The following is a 19,330-nucleotide window of genomic DNA, read 5'->3' on the forward strand; positions in this document are numbered from 1 at the left end:
TATATATATATATTATTAAAATTATACTTCATTTTTATTTAAATTATTTTTTAAGATAAAAAATATTAATTAAAATATGAATTTCATTATTCTATATAGAATTTATCTTTTATTTTATTTTATTTTATTTTATTTTATTATTTTTTTTTTACTCATAACTCCAAAGAAAAACCAAAAAAAAAAAAAAAAATAAAATAATAAAATGAAACTTCATTAATAAAATAATATACATTATTATATATATATTATATGTATGAATATCAATATAGATATGTGTTTTATATATACAAAGAAACATTTGCTTCAAAATTACGTTTTTTTATCCTCCTGGTATAATATAAAACAGTAGTATTCATAATTAATCCTTATCTAAACGTTTTATTGTATACAAGTGGGAAAATAAATGAATAAATATATTAATATATATATATATATATATATATTATTTTATTATTTACATATGATCCGTTTTTTTCTATTAATTAAATATTATATTATATATATATATATATTATCATTTTTATAAATCTATATAGATTAATCATTGTTTTTTTATATTTCAATTTAATTCAATATACAAAAGTATTCTTAAAAATTATTAATAATTAATAACACATTAATTTTACAACTTATAATAATAAAGAACCTATTTTTAAAAATTTTCAAAAGGCTATTTTGATATTATTAAATAATAATAATAAAAAAAAATTATATATAAATATTTATATTTAATAAAATAATCTATACTTGTATACTAAATTTTTGTAGAAAAATGGAAAATATAAAATTAGGTAAGTATTTTTTTATTATGTATCTTTTTTTTTTTTTTTTTTTAATTAATTTATTTTATTTAGTTTGATTCGAGGAATATATATATATATATATATATAACAAAAAATGTATACTGTTTAATTGTTATTTTATTTTATTTATTTTTTTTTTTAATTGTTTTTAAAAGGTTTTATGGGTCTTGGTCAAATGGGATCTGCATTAGCCCATGGAATAGCAAATGCAAATATCATAAAGAAGGAAAATTTATTTTACTATGGACCATCTAAAAAAAATACTACCTTGAATTATATGAGTTCCAATGAAGAAGTAATGAGATAAAATAATTTAATTATATAACTTTTTCCTTTTTTGTAATATTATATTTTCATCATATATTTTTTATTTTTTTATGTAGCTTGCACGCCATTGTGATATAATTGTATGTGCCGTAAAACCCGATATAGCTGGTTCTGTATTGAATAATATTAAGGTACACTAAAGAAAAAAAGAAAAAAGTATATACATAAATATATATATATATATATATATATATGTTATGGTTTTATATGTTTAGTTAATTTTTAAAAATCTTGTAATTATAATCTTTCATATTATTATTTTATTTCTTTTCTTTCTGTAGCCCTACTTATCATCCAAATTGTTAATATCAATATGCGGTGGATTAAACATTGGAAAATTGGAAGAGGTATATATTTGTATTTATATGTATATCTTTATACATATAAAATGAAATAAAAAAAATGACGAAAATGAATTAGGAATAAATAAATATATATATATAGGCACATATTTTTTATTGTATACATATATACATATATATATATATTTTTTTTTTTTTTTTTTTTTTTTTTCTTAAGATGGTAGGAAGTGAAAACAAAATCGTGTGGGTTATGCCCAATACACCATGTTTAGTAGGTGAAGGATCTTTCATATATTGTTCCAATAAAAATGTAAACTCTACGGATAAAAAATATGTGAATGATATTTTTAATTCATGTGGAATTATCCATGAAATAAAAGAAAAAGATATGGATATAGCAACAGCTATTTCTGGTTGTGGACCTGCATATGTTTATTTATTTATCGAAAGCTTAATTGATGCTGGAGTAAAAAATGGATTGTCTAGAGAATTATCAAAAAATTTAGTTTTACAAACAATTAAAGGTTCAGTTGAAATGGTCAAAAAATCAGATCAACCTGTTCAACAACTAAAAGATAACATTGTTTCACCTGGGGGAATAACAGCTGTAGGATTATATTCATTGGAAAAAAATTCTTTTAAATATACAGGTATCAGAAAATTAAAATGTTAAAATATTAATATATATGTTTATAATTAAAATAACTATTTCTTTTAATAATATATATTTTAATAAACGTACCTTATTAATTATAATATATATATATATATATATATATTTATTTATTTATTTTTTTTTTTTAGTAATGAATGCTGTTGAAGCTGCTTGTGAAAAATCAAAAGCCATGGGTAGTAAATAAATTTTAACATTATTATTATAAATATATATTTCTGTTGTCTATTTTGATTATATTGTAAGAATTCAATCTATCCTCTTATTATTGTCTTTTATTATTATTTTTTTTTTTTTTTTTGCATACCAATATTTACTTTATAAAAGAAAATTTTTGAATTTTATGAAATAATTTAACATAAAAAAAAAAATAAAATAAAATAAATAAATAATAATAAATTGAAATGTTTAAAAATATTAATGAAATATGAATATAAATTATAAATTTTAAGGAGATTTTAAGATATAATTAATTCATAATTATATATATTTTTATGTGTATTACTTTTTTTTAATATCATTTTTACGTCCACATTTTTCAAAAATAAAATATTAAAAAAAAAAAATAAAATAAATGAAAGGTGAAAAGTATTATTAATTCATTATAAATAAATATATGTATATTTATATATATATTTGAATATGATAAGTTGAACAAAAAAATTAAAGAATGTAGAAATGAAAGGAAAAGTAAATAAAAAAAAAATAATATTAAAAAGATAATATAAAAATAAACAAATTATTTATATGTAATAATATATATATATATATATATATATATATATATATTATTTTTTTCTGGATGTAATAATATTTAACACAAAATAAATACAACATAGATACTTTTCTTATTTCCTTTTTTTTTCTATTATTTTATTTTATTGTGTTCATTTTTTTTTTTTTTTTTTTTTTTTTTCTCTTTTTAATAAATTATGTTTCTTTTTTAAAAAAGAAACATCTTAATAAGTCTAATATAGTAATTTTTTTATTATTTGAATTATGTTCAGAATTAAAAAATTCATAATTCCCTTGGTTGCTATCTGTTTTAAATTTTGAGTTTCTGTTTTTATTTATATTTGGATTGTTTGTTAAATTTACTGTATTATCTGAATGGATAAGTTCATCGTCAATTAAATTATCTGACGTATTATGTATATTATCTGAATAGTTTTTCTGTTCATCATTTTGATTCTCACTAAAAAATGTTCCATCATTAATATTTTTGTCTGTTCCTTCATGGTCAGTAATACAACTTAAATTAAGATCATCTTCCATTGTTTTGTTTTTATTGTCTTTTATATATTCATCTGATTTTTTACTTTGATTATCATTTGTTTGATTTTGCCCTGTTTGATTTGGCCCTGTTTGATTTGGCCCTGTTTGATTTGGCCCTGTTTGATTTGGCCCCGTTTGATTTGGCCCTGTTTGATTTGGTCCCGTTTGATTTGGCCCTGTTTGATTTGGTCCCGTTTGATTTGGCCCTGTTTGATTTTCATTTTTTAGATTTATATCTGTATCAGTACCCTTTGTTGAAGAAATATTTGGTGTATTTTTATTATCATATGTTATCATTCTGTCTATATTTAGATCATCATCATTGTTATTCATATATGTAAGGTTATTATATTCATCCGTATGAAAATAAAGATTTTTTTTTAAGAGTATAAAATATATTTCGTTGAGTAATATTCTAATACCTGTGTTGGGAATAACATTAACATAATTATTTTTTTCATTTTTGTTTCTATTGAATATATTACTTTTATTAACACTCTCTAATTTTTCAAGAAATAAATTATTATTAGAAAATAGCTTGGTGAAATAATTAATAAAACCACTAGAAGAAGATGAAGAAGAAGTATTATTTTTAGTAAAGGAATTATTATTCTTATATATCATATCTAATATTTCTTCAATATTGTTCAGATCAAATTTATCGCCTTCTTCCATAAGATTAAAATTAAAATTTAAATATGGAGGAATTAATTTCTTCTTCTTCTTATTATTATTATTATTTGTATCAATGTTATCATTATTTTTTGTATCATTGAGAGAATTTTTTTTTAATGAATCTTTTCGATTTTCTGTTTGGCTATTATTTATATGATTATTTTTAGATAATAGGAAAGAATTATTCATAAAAGAAGAATCAGAATTCAATTTGTTATTATTAAAAATGAAATTAGAGATTTTAGATTTAATAGAATTATTATATAAATCATTCCATATATATTTCCTTTTTTTTTCTTCATATTTTTTTAATTCTTCTTTATCTTCCAAAATATTTATTAATCTGATTAATTTTTGTTGATTATATTTATGGTCTTCAAAATATCTTTTTCCAATTTGTTTTAATTTCATAATAATTTCAGGAGATGTTTCGTCTAATTTAATATTATTAATAAAGCAATTAAATCTAAAATATTTATTTTTATCTAATAAATTATTACATATATCATGTGTAAGTTCGGTATTTGTTATTGAATATACAATTTGCTTTAATAAAACATCCCATCTTAAAAATGTATCATATGATTTATTTTCATTTAGTTCATTTATAACTTTGGGTTTAAATTTACCTGTACCAATACTTACAATACAATCAATATAATCATTCATATTAATAACATCTTTTGTTTTGTTTTTTTCATTATCATTTGATTTATTTTTATGAAAAAAATAACATTTTAATTTATCCATAAAAGATGTCTTTTTCCTATTTATATAATTATAAAAGATAATTTTTAATTCATTTAAACTTAATAATGTTGGGTTATTAAAACATATAGCTCCATCAGCATATATATTATTATCAAATGAAAAGAAATTAAAAAATCCAGGAGCAGCCGTAGTACATCTTAATACATATTTGACAAATATGTTATAGAAACTTTTATATATACTAACATTACTTATATTTTGATTTATATGTATATCATTATTACTATTATTATCTAAATTGTTATCATTTATTGTATCATATACACTGTTTATACTGTTATTCGTTTGTGTAATATTTTCGTTATTATCATAACTACCATTAGTATAATTATATGGTGTATTATTGTTCTCGCCATCACTCTCATCATTGTTTTCATTATTATAATTTATATTTTTGTTGTTTTCCATCACACTACTTTCTCTTATTTTATATAAATTCCCATTATAATTTTTTAATATAACTGGTTGCAAAGGCGTTATATTCATTTGTGTGGATACAGTAAATACATATGGTGTATAAAAATCAGAATTATAATGAAACATTTTAATATTTTTAAAAAAGGAATTTAATATATTATTTAATATATTTGAATCATAATATGAATGTTTCAATAAATATCTGGTATTTCTTACAGCATATGTATCCTTTTGAAATATTTTATTTATTAATAAATTATATAAAAATTCAATTTCATTTAAGTGAGCTTTTTCTAAACCTATTAAAATAGATATAATAGCTCCTGTACTTGTACCACAAATTATATCAAAATATTCAAAAATATTCTTATTTAAATTACTATTAATATATTTTAATATTTCTATGGATAATAATCCTCTTATACCTCCTCCATCTAGACATAAAATTCGTAATTTCCTTTTTTTCTTTTTTTTTAAATCTATTACTATATTTTTAAATTTATCAAAACTTATATATTCTTTATTATTTAAGTTATATATAACAGTTCTATTCTCTTTCTTTACATGTCCTATATTGGAAGACGATATAAAATCACTATCATTCTTAAAATTATTCCTATGACTATTCATATTACTATTAAGATTACTAGTATTATTACTATTATTATTATTTATATTTTGATCTGATTTTGTGTCTAATGAAGAGATATTATTTTTATTCCCCATAGGTTTTATTTGATTATCATCTTTTGAAACATTATCATTTGTTTTTAATTTATTTGTCTGGTTTCTATTTTCATTGAACAAATTATTACTATTAGTAGTTTTATTTGGAGTGACACTTAAAGGAGGTTCTTCTTTATATTGATATGTAAACAAATTTTTAAATTTATTAAAAATGTTAAAAAATACATCATTTATATAATTGATTATATTTTTTTTAATATAATTTTCTTTCATTAAATATTCATGTGTTTTTTTTTCTCTATCAAGGAAAATAATATCATTATATAGATCATACATATTAACACCTAATGATTTTAAAATAATATTTGTTTTTCTAATAATTATTAAATCTTTATATTCACATATGAAATGCCTATTATATATATTATTTAGTTTCTTCTTAAAAATTTTCTTTTCATATAAATATTGATCTTTGTTTACATCTGAAATGTAAAAGGAATTTTGATTTTTATATTTATTTTCAAAAAAATGTGATAAATTTTTTAGACATTCTATAATATCTTCTTGTTTTTGTAATTGTTTAATAAATTGTCCTTCTTTAATGTCTTGAATATACTTGGCAATATTTTTATATAAGTATGCATATTTTTCATTTGTTTTGTAATGCATAGCTGTATTAATATAAAAGGATTTTTGAAAGCACATAATATAAAATATTCTTAAAAGAAGAGTTGTATTAGCTTTATTTAAATTATTTTTAACATTTTTTGATAATATGTGTGTGACTTTTTTTATATTTTCATCTTTTAAGATAGTATAATAATATAGGTTATATATTATGGAATTTTTATTTTCTATCAAAATTTCATATAGTAATTTTAATAATTTGTTAGTAAAATAATCGTTCAAATTTATATGTGTAAATAAGGATTCTATATAATTTTTTAATAGAACGAAATTTAAATATGGACTTTTTATATCAATACATGTATTATTTGATATATCTAGACACTCAGATGTAATCATATTATTATTATTACTATAATTATTATTATTACTATAATTATTATTATTATTATTATTATTAGTAGTAGTAGTAGTAGTAGTATCATCTTCGTCATTTATATTAAACGGTTTTAACAAATCTAAATTTGATTTTATAAATCCATTCAATACATAATTATCTGTTTCCTTTCTATCTATTTGATCATGTGACTTTACATATATATCTTCATATATTTGATTTGTATCATTAATTTTATTATATTCTTTATCAGATGATATTTCAATGTTCTTCATACTATTTGTAGAATCTTGGTTTTTATTATTAATAGATTTTTCTATATCATTATTATTATGATGATGCATATTGACAAAAGTATTTGTATGGACATTATTTTTCCTTATTAATATCATCAATCCCATGTTAATCGAATTTGTTTTGTTTTCATTATATATTTTTAATTTAGATGATTCATATTTATATTCATTAAAAATAATATTGATATCATTTTCATCCAATTTACGTTCATATATTTTTTTATCTTCTTCTTTTTTTTCATTAAAATCATCATCATTTGAATATTCTTCCTCATCTTCAATTTCATATTCAAATTGATCATCTTCATAAGATTTATATTCCTTATTTACATTTTGTACTGAATTATTATTATTTAATGTATTGATATTATTATTTTTTTCATATTTTAAAATATCTTTATCATCTTCTACAAAATTTTCATATATATCAAAATAATTGTTACAATTATAATCCGGTCCTATATGATCAATGATATTTCCTTTTCCTTTCACATTTTTAATTTTTTTCTTACTCACGATTATATTTTCCTTATTTAGAAAGTTAATTATGATACTTGTTAGAATATTATCTTTTGTGTTTTTGTTAAAATAAAATGGAACAAACAATATATCTGATTGTTTTTTTAAAAATAACTCTTTTGTGTCATTTTTTGTAATCTCATTTTCTTTATTATAAGGATCTATTACATTGCTTATTTTTCCTATACCATTTATATTTTTATTATCATCGACATTACTTATATTGTCATTTTGTGGGGTGTCATCATATAAATGATCCTGATTGTTTTGATTTTTATGTGTAATGTTCATATGTTCTTGTTTAAAATTATTTTCTGTCGTATTGTAATTATCTTTATCCACATATTCATCATCACTTTTTTTTTTTTCTTCTAATAATATATCCTCTTGATCCTTCGTCGATTTAAGATCTGTTGATGTTTCATTAGTAAAATGATTAGATCCTCTAACATATTGTGAATTTATTTTATTTTCTACTTTTAATTTTTCGTCTTTTAATTTTAGTAAAATATTTCTGCCTATATCATATATCTTATTTTTCATTTTATTTATTTCATTTATTTTCTCATTTTCTTCCTGCTCCTCATTTTTCATTTTCGAATCTAATTCAGTTGAGCTGTCCTGCGTCATATAATTTTTTGTATCCTCTGCATTTTTAAAGAAGGAAGTAAAATAGTTAAATATTGAATTGTATTCTTTATATTTGTCGAAGTTATTATTACTATAATTATTGAAATCGTTCTTTTCATTTAATATATTCATAAGAGTATACAATAAAGATATTTTCTTATTTTTGTGTGTATAATCATTTAATATTACATGATAAAAGCTTTTATATCTTGTTAAATTTTTAAATATTAATAAAATCCTATATATTATTTCATAATCTAAATCATCATATTTTTCTTCATTCTTTTTAATTACTAAACATTTCTCATTCAATATATATATTATTATTCTCATATAATTATTACTAAATAGTAGGTGTTCATATGCCTTATCCTCTACAATTTGTTGAAGGAAATTTATGTAGTTCAGTTTTTCATGATTGCTGGTAATATTGTTAAGTTTTGTAAAGAATAAATCAAGCCCTATTCAAATAAATAAGCAAAAATAAAATAAAATGAAATAAAAAAAATATAAAAAATATTATACACAAATATAAATATAAATATATATATATATTACACCATATAAGCCTATTATGTCACATTAACTATATATGTATATACATATATTTATACAAATTTTTATATATATATATATTTTTATTTTTGTATTACACAAAATAAATGTGTCTATTATTCGTTAACAATTTTTTATTCTCTTTTCATCATATATTCTTACCAATATAATTATTTACAACATGATTAAAAACGCGCACTTGTTTTTTTTGCTTTTCTTTTCGGAATAATTTAAGTTTTCTTATTTTTGTTAAATTGAACCTATTTGAAAGAGGTGTGATATATTTAAATATATTTTTTTGCATTCTTAATGATAAAGAAAACATATGAAACAAATAGACTAAATAAACAAAGTATATATAAACATTTTTAACCATTTTATAAAGGTACACAAAAAAAAAAAAAAATAATAAAATAAATAAATAAATAAAATAATAGAAAATAACAAGGTATAAAGAGAAAGAAGGAGAAAAAAATAAATACATACATATATATGTATATATATATATATATATATATATATATATATATTTTTTTTTTTTTTTTTTTTTTCTATTATATAATTAACGAATGAATAAATAAAACAAAATTAAGGATAACAAAACAACAAAAAAGAAAATTATAAAAAAAGATTGTTTTATAATTTATATTTTTTACACATTTTTTTTATAAGATTAATAATGTAATTATTATAATTTAATCATTAAATACATAATAGCTCCATTCTATTTTTTTGTTCTTTCTGTTTTCCTTTTTTTTTTTTTTTTTTAATTTCTTTCCATCATTTTCTTTATTAAATAATTTCTATTATTTTGTAAGTTTCTTTATTTCTTCTTTAATATATTCATACATCTTACTATTTTAGTACTTTTTATATAATATATAAAGTGATATTCTCTTTTTTTTTTTTTTTTTTTTTCATATTATATATTTTAATCTTAAACAAGTATATTTAAAAAGGTTATAATTTTATGCTATTTTTTTTGATAAAAGAGAAGGAATGAAAAAAAAAAAAAATTTGTACTCCAAATATAATTATATATGTATCTCTTATGAAAGAAATAATTATGTATGCTCATCTCTTAATTTTTTTTTTTTTTTTTTTTTTTCATTTTAGACTAATGTATTCGTTTGAATGTTTCATATGCACATTTCACAAATGTGTGATAAAAAAATAAATAAAAACATTAAAAAAAAAATATATATAATAAAAGAAAAAAAAAAAAATAATAATAAAAGAAAAATAAATTAAAATATTTAAAAAAAAAAAAAAAAAAAGGAACATATAAATATATATACATATATATATATATATATATATATATATTTGGAATAAGAAATATTAATATTTAATTACATAAATATATATGTATATATATATATACCAAACAATATATTATAAGAAAATTCGGGAATTCTTGTAATACAAGGTTTATAAAAAGTACAATATAATAAAATTCTTTGCACATATTTTACGTTAAAATTATTAATTAATTAATTAATTATTATTATTATTATTATTATTATATATATATATATATATATATATTTTTTTTTTTTTTTTTAAATTGAAAAACTATTTTTGCCTTGTCCCCTTTTATTTTCACAAAATATAATCTTATTTGATATCCACTGATTTCTTTAAGTATGGATTGATTCCTCGTTTTTCACCAGAATAATTATTATCATGAACTTTTAGTTTGGCGTGTTGACTGTTATATACTTTCATTTTCTTCATATATTTAAATCTGTTGTGTACTCTTGCATTACCATCAGTTGATTTTCTTTTTCTTACTAATCCTTTATTTTGCATAATTTTTTGATTTGGCATTCTTCTATCAACTTCCTCATTTTCTTCATCAACTAGTTTTTTCCTTATTTGTTTATTTCTTTCATCTAAAAATTTCTTTCTCTTTTCTTTTTTCATATCTTTGAAATTTAACATATTCTTTATATGTTCATCATCTATTTCATCATGTATCTTTTTCTTTCCATAGGTATTATTCTGTTGATCCTTATATTCATTTGTATTGAATGTTTTTTGTTTATTTTTATCGAATTTTTTATATGAAACAAAATCATCGTTTGGATTATGTTCTAATTTGTTTTTCTTTATTTGCTTAATTTTATTAATATTGCTTCGGAATATTTTTTTTTCGTCAAATTTATTATTCTTCTGATCATTTTGTTGATTCATTTCTGGTAATTCTACAAATTTTAATAAATCATTTGTTGTCATTCCGACGTTGGTTAAATTCCTCATTTTATTTTTCTTTTTACTTAATTCTTTCATTTTTTTGTTTAATATTTTTTCGTCAAAGTCCATATATTTTTCTTCCATTTTTTTTAAGTAATTTTCTTCTTCAATTTTCTCAGGTCTACTGGATATCATATCCTTGATTTCTTTTACAAATATATTTTTTTCATTTTTCATCTTTTCCCTTTTCTTTTTTTTCTCTTCTTTTTCTTTTTCTCTTATATGACTATCAGTGTAATCTGTTATGAGACTTTTGCTAATTTTGTACTTTTTGTTTTTTAAATCTTTCTTTTGTTCATTATAGCCTTCCTCTTCATCTTCTTCCTCTTCCTCATCATCACCATCATCATCTTCTTCTTCATCATCATCATCTTCTTCTTCATCATTATCATCTTCTTCATCATCATCTTCTTCATCATCATCTTCTTCATCATCATCTTCTTCATCATCGTCTTCCTCCTCCTCGTCATCATCTTTATCATCATCTTTATCATCATATTCCTCATAATTATCATTAATATCTCTTTCTTCTTCATCATCTTCATATTTATCTTCCTGGGTCTCCTCTTGTAGCTCCTCTCCGTTCATACCATTCAATTTCTTAAATGTCTTATCTGCTGACTTATTCAACTGCTGAATTTTGAACTTGATTTTGTTATCCAGTTCATTAGTTTTTGATATAATAGTATTCATATAAATCAGTTTATCTAACACTGGATGTGTAGGTGTATAACTATTCATAACTTTTAGAAAAACATAATATGTGATATAGATAATATAGGTTAACATGGTTTCATTTTTTTTTTTAAGATAAAGTAAAGTATTTTTATTAATATCACTAGAGGGTACATTTTTTTCATTGATATCTTTAAATTCAAATAATTTTTGATTTTCTTTAATTTCATTGAACACTTTTTCTATATTTAATGATAATTCTTTTAAAAGAATTAGATATTCTTGTTGTTCACTCATAACGAGTTGTTTAATTTCTTCTTGTTTGTCTTTATTTTCTAATGTAATTTCTTCTTTCTTTTCTTTTAATTCGTTATTCATATCATTAATTATCTTTTTAATAATATTTTCTTTTACATTTTGATTATCTTTATTTTCATTTGTGTATATATTATATAAATCAAAATCATCTTCTTCTAAATTTTCTTTTTCTTTTTTGTTAAGATAAATTGCTTCTTTTAATCTTTCTTTGTTTTCTTCTTCATCATCATCACTAGATGAATTTTCACTTTCATATTGATAATAATTTTTTTTATCTTTTTCCCATGAAATTTTTACATAATCGTCTTTATTATCTTTTTTATTTTTTTCATCTAAATTGTTATTTATATTTTCATCTTCGTTATCATCATTATCATCTTCTTCACTAACATCTTCATCATCATCATCATCATTATCATCACTATTACTTAAATCATCCTTATCAATATTCGAATCATCAACATCATCATCATCATCATATTCTTCCACATCTATATCCTCTGATTCTGAATTTTCTGTAAATTTTATATTATTCGTATCCACAAATAAATAATTATTTTTCTTTTTCGCCATCTTTATAAAATAAAAATAAAAAAGTGGAGAAAAAAAATTTCAAAATATTACAATAAAATATATATATATGTATATATTTATTTATTTATATGATTATAAACTTAGGATGAATTAATATATTTAAATGAATGGAGCAAAATATTCCCGAATTATAAAATGTATAAACAATCTCCTATATTTAAATAAATATATATATATATATATATATATTTCTAATTTTATATAATTTTTATTTTCTCTATATATAAATAAATATATATATTTATATATATTTTTTACAAATTGTACATTTTTACAATTATTATAATACTTTCTTCAATTGTTTTTTTCAAATAATTTAAAATATAATATAAACAAAAATATCAATAAAAAAATTGTAGGGAACATTTTATTATATATATATATATATATAAAATATATAATATATAATATATATTTAATTTTATATATTAATTATATATTTGTTGAATTAAACACTCTTGAATTATACAAATATGAATGAATAAATAAATTGGAAAAATATATGATTATATTATTAAATTATATATATATATATATAATATGTTTATAATATTATTTATTACAATATAAATATTTGTAATAATAAAATATTATATTATGTTAATTATTTTATATATGCATAAAATATTATTATATTAATTATATTATTATATATATATATATCTATAAAAAAAAAATTTAGTGTATACTTGAAAATTTTGAAGCGTTATTATAAGTAATAATATAAATATTATATCATATATATATATATATATATATATAATATAATATGTTTTTTATTTGGAATATGTATGACGCATTTGTTTATAATATATTATACATATATATAATTTTTTTTTTTTTTTCTCTTTCCTTGGAGATAAAATAATAAAAAAAAAAAGATCCGTATGCAATTCTTATTTTTATATTGTTTTTTTTTTATATTATTTTTATATATTTTCAAGTTAGTTTTTTTTTTTACTTATTAAATACAATGTATGTATATATATGTTTGTAAAATAATAGTCGATTGTGTTATATATCTTTTTAAAAATAGGTTCTCTGGATATGTTTCCCTCATTTTTATGTATATGTTTTTTTTTATGTTAATTATGTTTTGAAGAAAAATATTTAAAAGGACAAAGAAGTAAAAAGAAATATATATTTTGATTTATATTTAGTATACATGGTTATACTTAATATTATATATTTATATATATATATATATATATATTATGTATATACTTATATATTTTGAAGAAACCTAAATATTTGTAAAAATTAAAAAAAATAATAATAATAAAAAATAATAAAAAATAATAAAAAATAATAAAATAAAATAAAACAAAATAAAAGAGAAGTTAAGGCAAAATAAAAAAGAAGTTAAAATAATTATGAATGAATTAAGGGAACTAAGTAAAAAGATTAAAGAAAACACAACAAACACAAAAAAAGAGGAAAAAAAAAATGATCCCGAAATAAAAAATCTATTTGAAAATTTGTTCTCAAATAATTCCATAAATTATTTAAGTTCATTTATAACCAAAACAAATATAAATGAGAAAACAGATGAAAATGACAATGATAATATAAGAGAAGTGTTGTCTAGCCAAAATAATAAAATAGAAGATATGGGCAAGGCTCTTTTTAATGATGATGATAAATTTATGAAAAGTTTAAATAAATCCAGAGATTCATATAATTTAAAAAAACAATATTTTAAAAGAGATCATTATATTCATAGTGAGGAAGAATATATGAAAAATAAAATACAAAAAAATCAAATAATAAAAAACGGTATATATATTAAAAGTAAAGAATTCGTACCAAAAAGAGCTGAAGAAATATTATGTGATCAAAATGAAAATATAATAGGTAAAATTATTAATGTAAAAAGTATATTTTCAAATACTAAAAAAAATATAGAAACAAAAGATCTTAATAAACTTATTGATAATTATGAGGAAGAAATAAAGAAAAGAAGTAAAAATTTGGAACTTTTTATGAACAAAAATAAAAATGAAAATAATTATAATGATAAATGGGATGTTATAAATAATTTTAATATACAAATGAATTCTATAGGGAATAATATGAACGGATTTGAAAATGATTTATTGTATGAATTGTATTTAAACAAAAAAAAAAAAAAAAAATCTTATGATTCTCTTGTTTTCTTTAAAAGATTTTTTAATTGTTTAAACGGTTATATATATTTTCTGAATAAATGTGAGAAAAATTATAACAAATTAAAAATTAAGAAATCTTTATTGTATTTAAGAAATTGTAAGGATCATATTTTATTAATAAAAGCAATATTAAAGTTTGTAAAAAACCAGGACCAAAATATTAAGAATGATGAACAAAATAACAACAACACAAATAATAATAATATTAATAAGATGTTGAAAAATTCAAATGCAGATAAACAAAAAATTTCACCTTATAACAAAAATATCGATAGAGTAATGAGAAAAGAAGAACACACGTCATTTAATACTCACACGAATAATAATGATAATAATAATAATGATAATAATAATGATAATAATGATAATAATAATAATAATAATAATAATAATAATAATAATAATAATAATAATAATAATAATAATAATAATGATAATAATAATGATAAATGCTTTAGCGATGAAGTAATCATAGAAGATCTAAGAAATCTTCTTAATATTAAAAACATTTCATCATACCCAAATAACAATATAACATTCATAAAAGAAATGAAAAATAAATATAACGAACTATTAAATAAATTAAAAGATATAGTTGATATTATTTTTAATAAAATGTTTGAATTTAAAAATAATAATATTAAAATATATAAATATATTTATTTACGTTCTAATGATAATCTAACTAATGCAGATATGAAAGAACAAAAATTTTGTTATAATACCTTTTGGTATCTAGCTTTTATTTTAAACGTACATGTTAAGTATTTGAATAAAATAAAGAAAAGTATAATTCCTTATTTTTTCAAATTAATGGTTATCATATATTGTATTATAAAACATATAAAAGAAACGTACATATTAAACGAAATATCGCAAATGGACGATGTAAACTCAATATCGTATGAGAATATAAAGAATGTAGTTTCAAAATTAATAAATAAAAAGGATAATTTAGATGAATCAATTTATTATGAAAGCATGAATGATTTTGATAAATTTAGACAGTATATATTTTGTGCTGATAATAAAAATATTATACAAGAGGATATAATAAAAACAAATGACTCTCACATTAAAAGTGAACAAAATGATTTTCATAATATTAATTTATATAATTATATATGTGAAAATGATGATTCGATATGTGTCGATTTAGATCGTTTGTTTACAAATTTAATTTCATTAATAAATAATAATATTAATATATTAAATGAAACAAATGAATTAAAAAAAAAAAATATAGGAAAAGAAAACTTGACAAATGACGAAAACAAAACTAAATATAATATATTTATTTTGTTATCAAATTGTTTAATAAATTTTACCAATTTGATGGAATTATTATTCATTTTTAATAATATGGGTATGTCTTGTTTTGATATGCATATCGAAAAAAACGTGAACTCATATGATTTAACAAATATATTTAATTTCTATTTTGATAATCAAAATGAAGATGTAATAAGTGATCAAAGATATTTTTATAAATATGATGAGAGTTCAACATGTGAAGAAAACATTAACCATGTTACAGATAAATTAAAATTGAAATATGATGAGGTTATACAAAGAGGAACTAAAGAATATATTAGAAATCCTGATTACGATAATGAGAAAAAAGATTCCGCAAATAATAAAAATGTAAATATGCAAATTAGTAATAATACATTTGCTCTCTATATATTAAATAAAGAATTGAATGAAAACATATTTTCATTTTTTCATAAAATTAATTTAAAAAGAAATAATTTAAATGATATATATAATGTGTATTATATATACATGTGGAGACAAAAACAAGAATCATTTAATTTTTTGTTAAAACATATTTTTAAAAAAAATTTCATTTATTATATTAATTATATATATACAATATTGGGTGATATATTTGTTTCTAAAAATGTAGATGATTATATATTAATTGACGATAATGTGGATAAGTACCTATTTAATTGTTTTTTTGATATGTATACATATGAAATAAAAAATAGAAATGATGTAAAATATGAATCCATATTAAATTATATAGATGAAATACATGCTATATTAAAAAAAAATATACAAGGAAGAATTGAAAAAAATATGCAACAAAAAAATGTAAAAATAAGAACAACAAACAAAGGTGAAGAAATAAAAATGATAATTATTACTAATGATGATATAAAAAAACACAAAAAAGATAATATGAATAATAATGATGATAATAATTATAATTTTTCATCATATGATGAAATTGAAAATGAAGATAATATTGAGAAAAATAAAAACAATCTAAAAATTATTGTCCAACCTAATAAATTAGGCTGTATACAAATACATAGGAACATATTACATGTAGTTATATTTATTTATCGTATGGTTTCCTATTCATATGATATATTATTTAAAATGAAAGAAGAAGAAAAAAATAAAGGGATATCAAATGTTAAATTACAAAATAATAAAAATAAAAATAAAAATATATATTTTACTCAAGAACAATTAATGTTTATTATTCATTTAAATATAATTTTACTATCTTACAAAATTGTTAAAAGTATTTATAATATATTTTTAAGTTATTCTTTATTCATATTTCGTTTCTGCAGTTTGTCTAATTTGAAGGATGAGCAAGTATATTTATTATGTATAATAAACACGTGCATATTTTTAAAAAGAATTTTACAAAATATAAATAATCTATATATGAATTATAAGGATATGTTTCATTTTTATATATTTTCGGATGATATATTACTGCAGCCTTTAAACACATCAAAAAGGTATTTCCCGAATAGTGATAAGAATGATTATAGAGATGATGATATAAAAGAAAATTATAGTGATCACGATATTGATGATGATATAAAAGAGAATCATAGTGACCACGATATTGATGATGATATAAAAGAGAATCATAGTGACCATGATATTGATGATGATATAAAAGAGAATCATAGTGACCATGATATTGATGATGATAATGACGATAATAATGACGATGATAATGACGATGATATGAGTATTTCCGATGATAATATTGATGATGATGATGATAAATGCTCAATTAGTTATAATAATTACATTTTTGAAGAGGAAAATTTTAAAAATAAAGATCTTAATAAACTAAACAACATGGATAATAGTAATAAAAATAGTAATAATAATAATAATTATTATTATAGTAATAGTAATGATGATGCGGATAAATCTAGTAACCCCTTAAATCCCATTTCCTTTGAAGAAAACAAACACTTAGGTGTAGGAGGAGGGGAAAAAAAAAAAAAAAAAAAAATTGTGCATATAAAAAAAAAAAAAGTCTGTAAGAATAATAATGAAAATATTTTATTTATTGATAAAATAAGTATCCTAAGTAAGTTACATTTACTTGTAGACAGAATTAATATAAATATAGATAGTTTTCAAAATATATTAATAAAATTACATAAACAAAATATCTCCAAGTTATTAAATAAAGATATAATACTAATGGAGGAAATATATTTAATAAATACTTTAGAAATAATTAATATAATTTTTGAATTTTTTCAAATACAAGATGTGTATAAATTAATACATAGAAGTCTTCTTCTAAGGATAATGGATTATTTTTTTTATTTAATAAATAAAAATATACACAATTTTATATATGAAAAAAAGAAAATTAATGAATTGGAAAGAAATCATTTGTATGAAAATTTTGTTCTCATTCAAAATAAATTATCATTTGTTATGATAAATTGTATAGGTACAATTAAATAAATACATATAAATATATATATATATATATATATATGGAATAATATATATTTTTTTTTTCTTAATCGCATATATTATATATATTAAGATCTTGTATAACGAAATATATGATCACATTTTTATGTATTTGTATATATATATATATATATATATATATATATTTTACTTTTATTCAATAGAAGAAAGAAAGTAAAATGTTTTAAATTACGTTAACATTATTATTTTGTTTATTTCGACATTCATTTATATCTATTTTTTTTTTTTTTTTTTTTTTTTTTTTTTTTTATAGGCGACCAGTTTGAGGAGAATGACGATTCTGTACATGAAGAAAATTATTTTTTAAAACATATAGATGAAATGTGTTTAAATCTAACCAATTTAAAAAGAAGTAAAATTATGTTCTTATTACTTTTTTGTAAAGTTAAACATATTCTCAACTTCAAGAAAATAATTTTGGATATGCTTGATAAGGATGTTATAGATTTATACTTATCAAATAATCCTTACGTATATGATGATGAAAATTATGACACTATATTAAATGAATTTATGTAAATGGATAGGAAAAATATAAAAATTAAAAAAAAAAAATATATATTAATATAATCATTCACATTTATTATT

The 19,330-nt window shown here is 18.6% G+C and overlaps 4 protein-coding genes across 4 annotated transcripts; 2 read left to right on the plus strand and 2 right to left on the minus strand.

Annotated features, from left to right (window-relative positions):
* Positions 1-772: 772 nt before the first annotated feature.
* Positions 773-2,292, plus strand: PF3D7_1357900 (pyrroline-5-carboxylate reductase, putative; the record flags this gene model as incomplete). The annotated part of the gene is made up of 6 exons (XM_001350254.1): positions 773-791; positions 959-1,098; positions 1,187-1,261; positions 1,412-1,477; positions 1,650-2,082; positions 2,237-2,292. 6 exons carry the CDS (start codon positions 773-775, stop codon positions 2,290-2,292), a joined length of 789 nt encoding a protein of 262 aa, XP_001350290.1.
* Positions 2,293-3,035: 743 nt separating this feature from the next.
* PF3D7_1358000 (patatin-like phospholipase, putative) lies at positions 3,036-9,330 on the minus strand (the record flags this gene model as incomplete). Its single annotated transcript, XM_001350255.1, has 2 exons — positions 3,036-8,860; positions 9,117-9,330. 2 exons carry the CDS (start codon positions 9,328-9,330, stop codon positions 3,036-3,038), a joined length of 6,039 nt encoding a protein of 2,012 aa, XP_001350291.1.
* A 1,241-nt stretch (positions 9,331-10,571) lies between these two features.
* PF3D7_1358100 (Sas10 domain-containing protein, putative) lies at positions 10,572-12,776 on the minus strand (the record flags this gene model as incomplete). Its single annotated transcript, XM_001350256.1, has 1 exon — positions 10,572-12,776. One exon carries the CDS (start codon positions 12,774-12,776, stop codon positions 10,572-10,574), a length of 2,205 nt encoding a protein of 734 aa, XP_001350292.1.
* Positions 12,777-14,170: 1,394 nt separating this feature from the next.
* Positions 14,171-19,261, plus strand: PF3D7_1358200 (conserved Plasmodium protein, unknown function; the record flags this gene model as incomplete). Its single annotated transcript, XM_002809039.1, has 2 exons — positions 14,171-18,695; positions 18,996-19,261. The coding sequence occupies 2 exons, from the start codon at positions 14,171-14,173 to the stop codon at positions 19,259-19,261; spliced, it is 4,791 nt and encodes a 1,596-aa protein (XP_002809085.1).
* Positions 19,262-19,330: the final 69 nt, after the last annotated feature.

The sequence above is a fragment of the Plasmodium falciparum genome (assembly GCF_000002765.6).
Source record: "Plasmodium falciparum 3D7 genome assembly, chromosome: 13".
NCBI classification, from domain to species: domain Eukaryota; phylum Apicomplexa; class Aconoidasida; order Haemosporida; family Plasmodiidae; genus Plasmodium; species Plasmodium falciparum.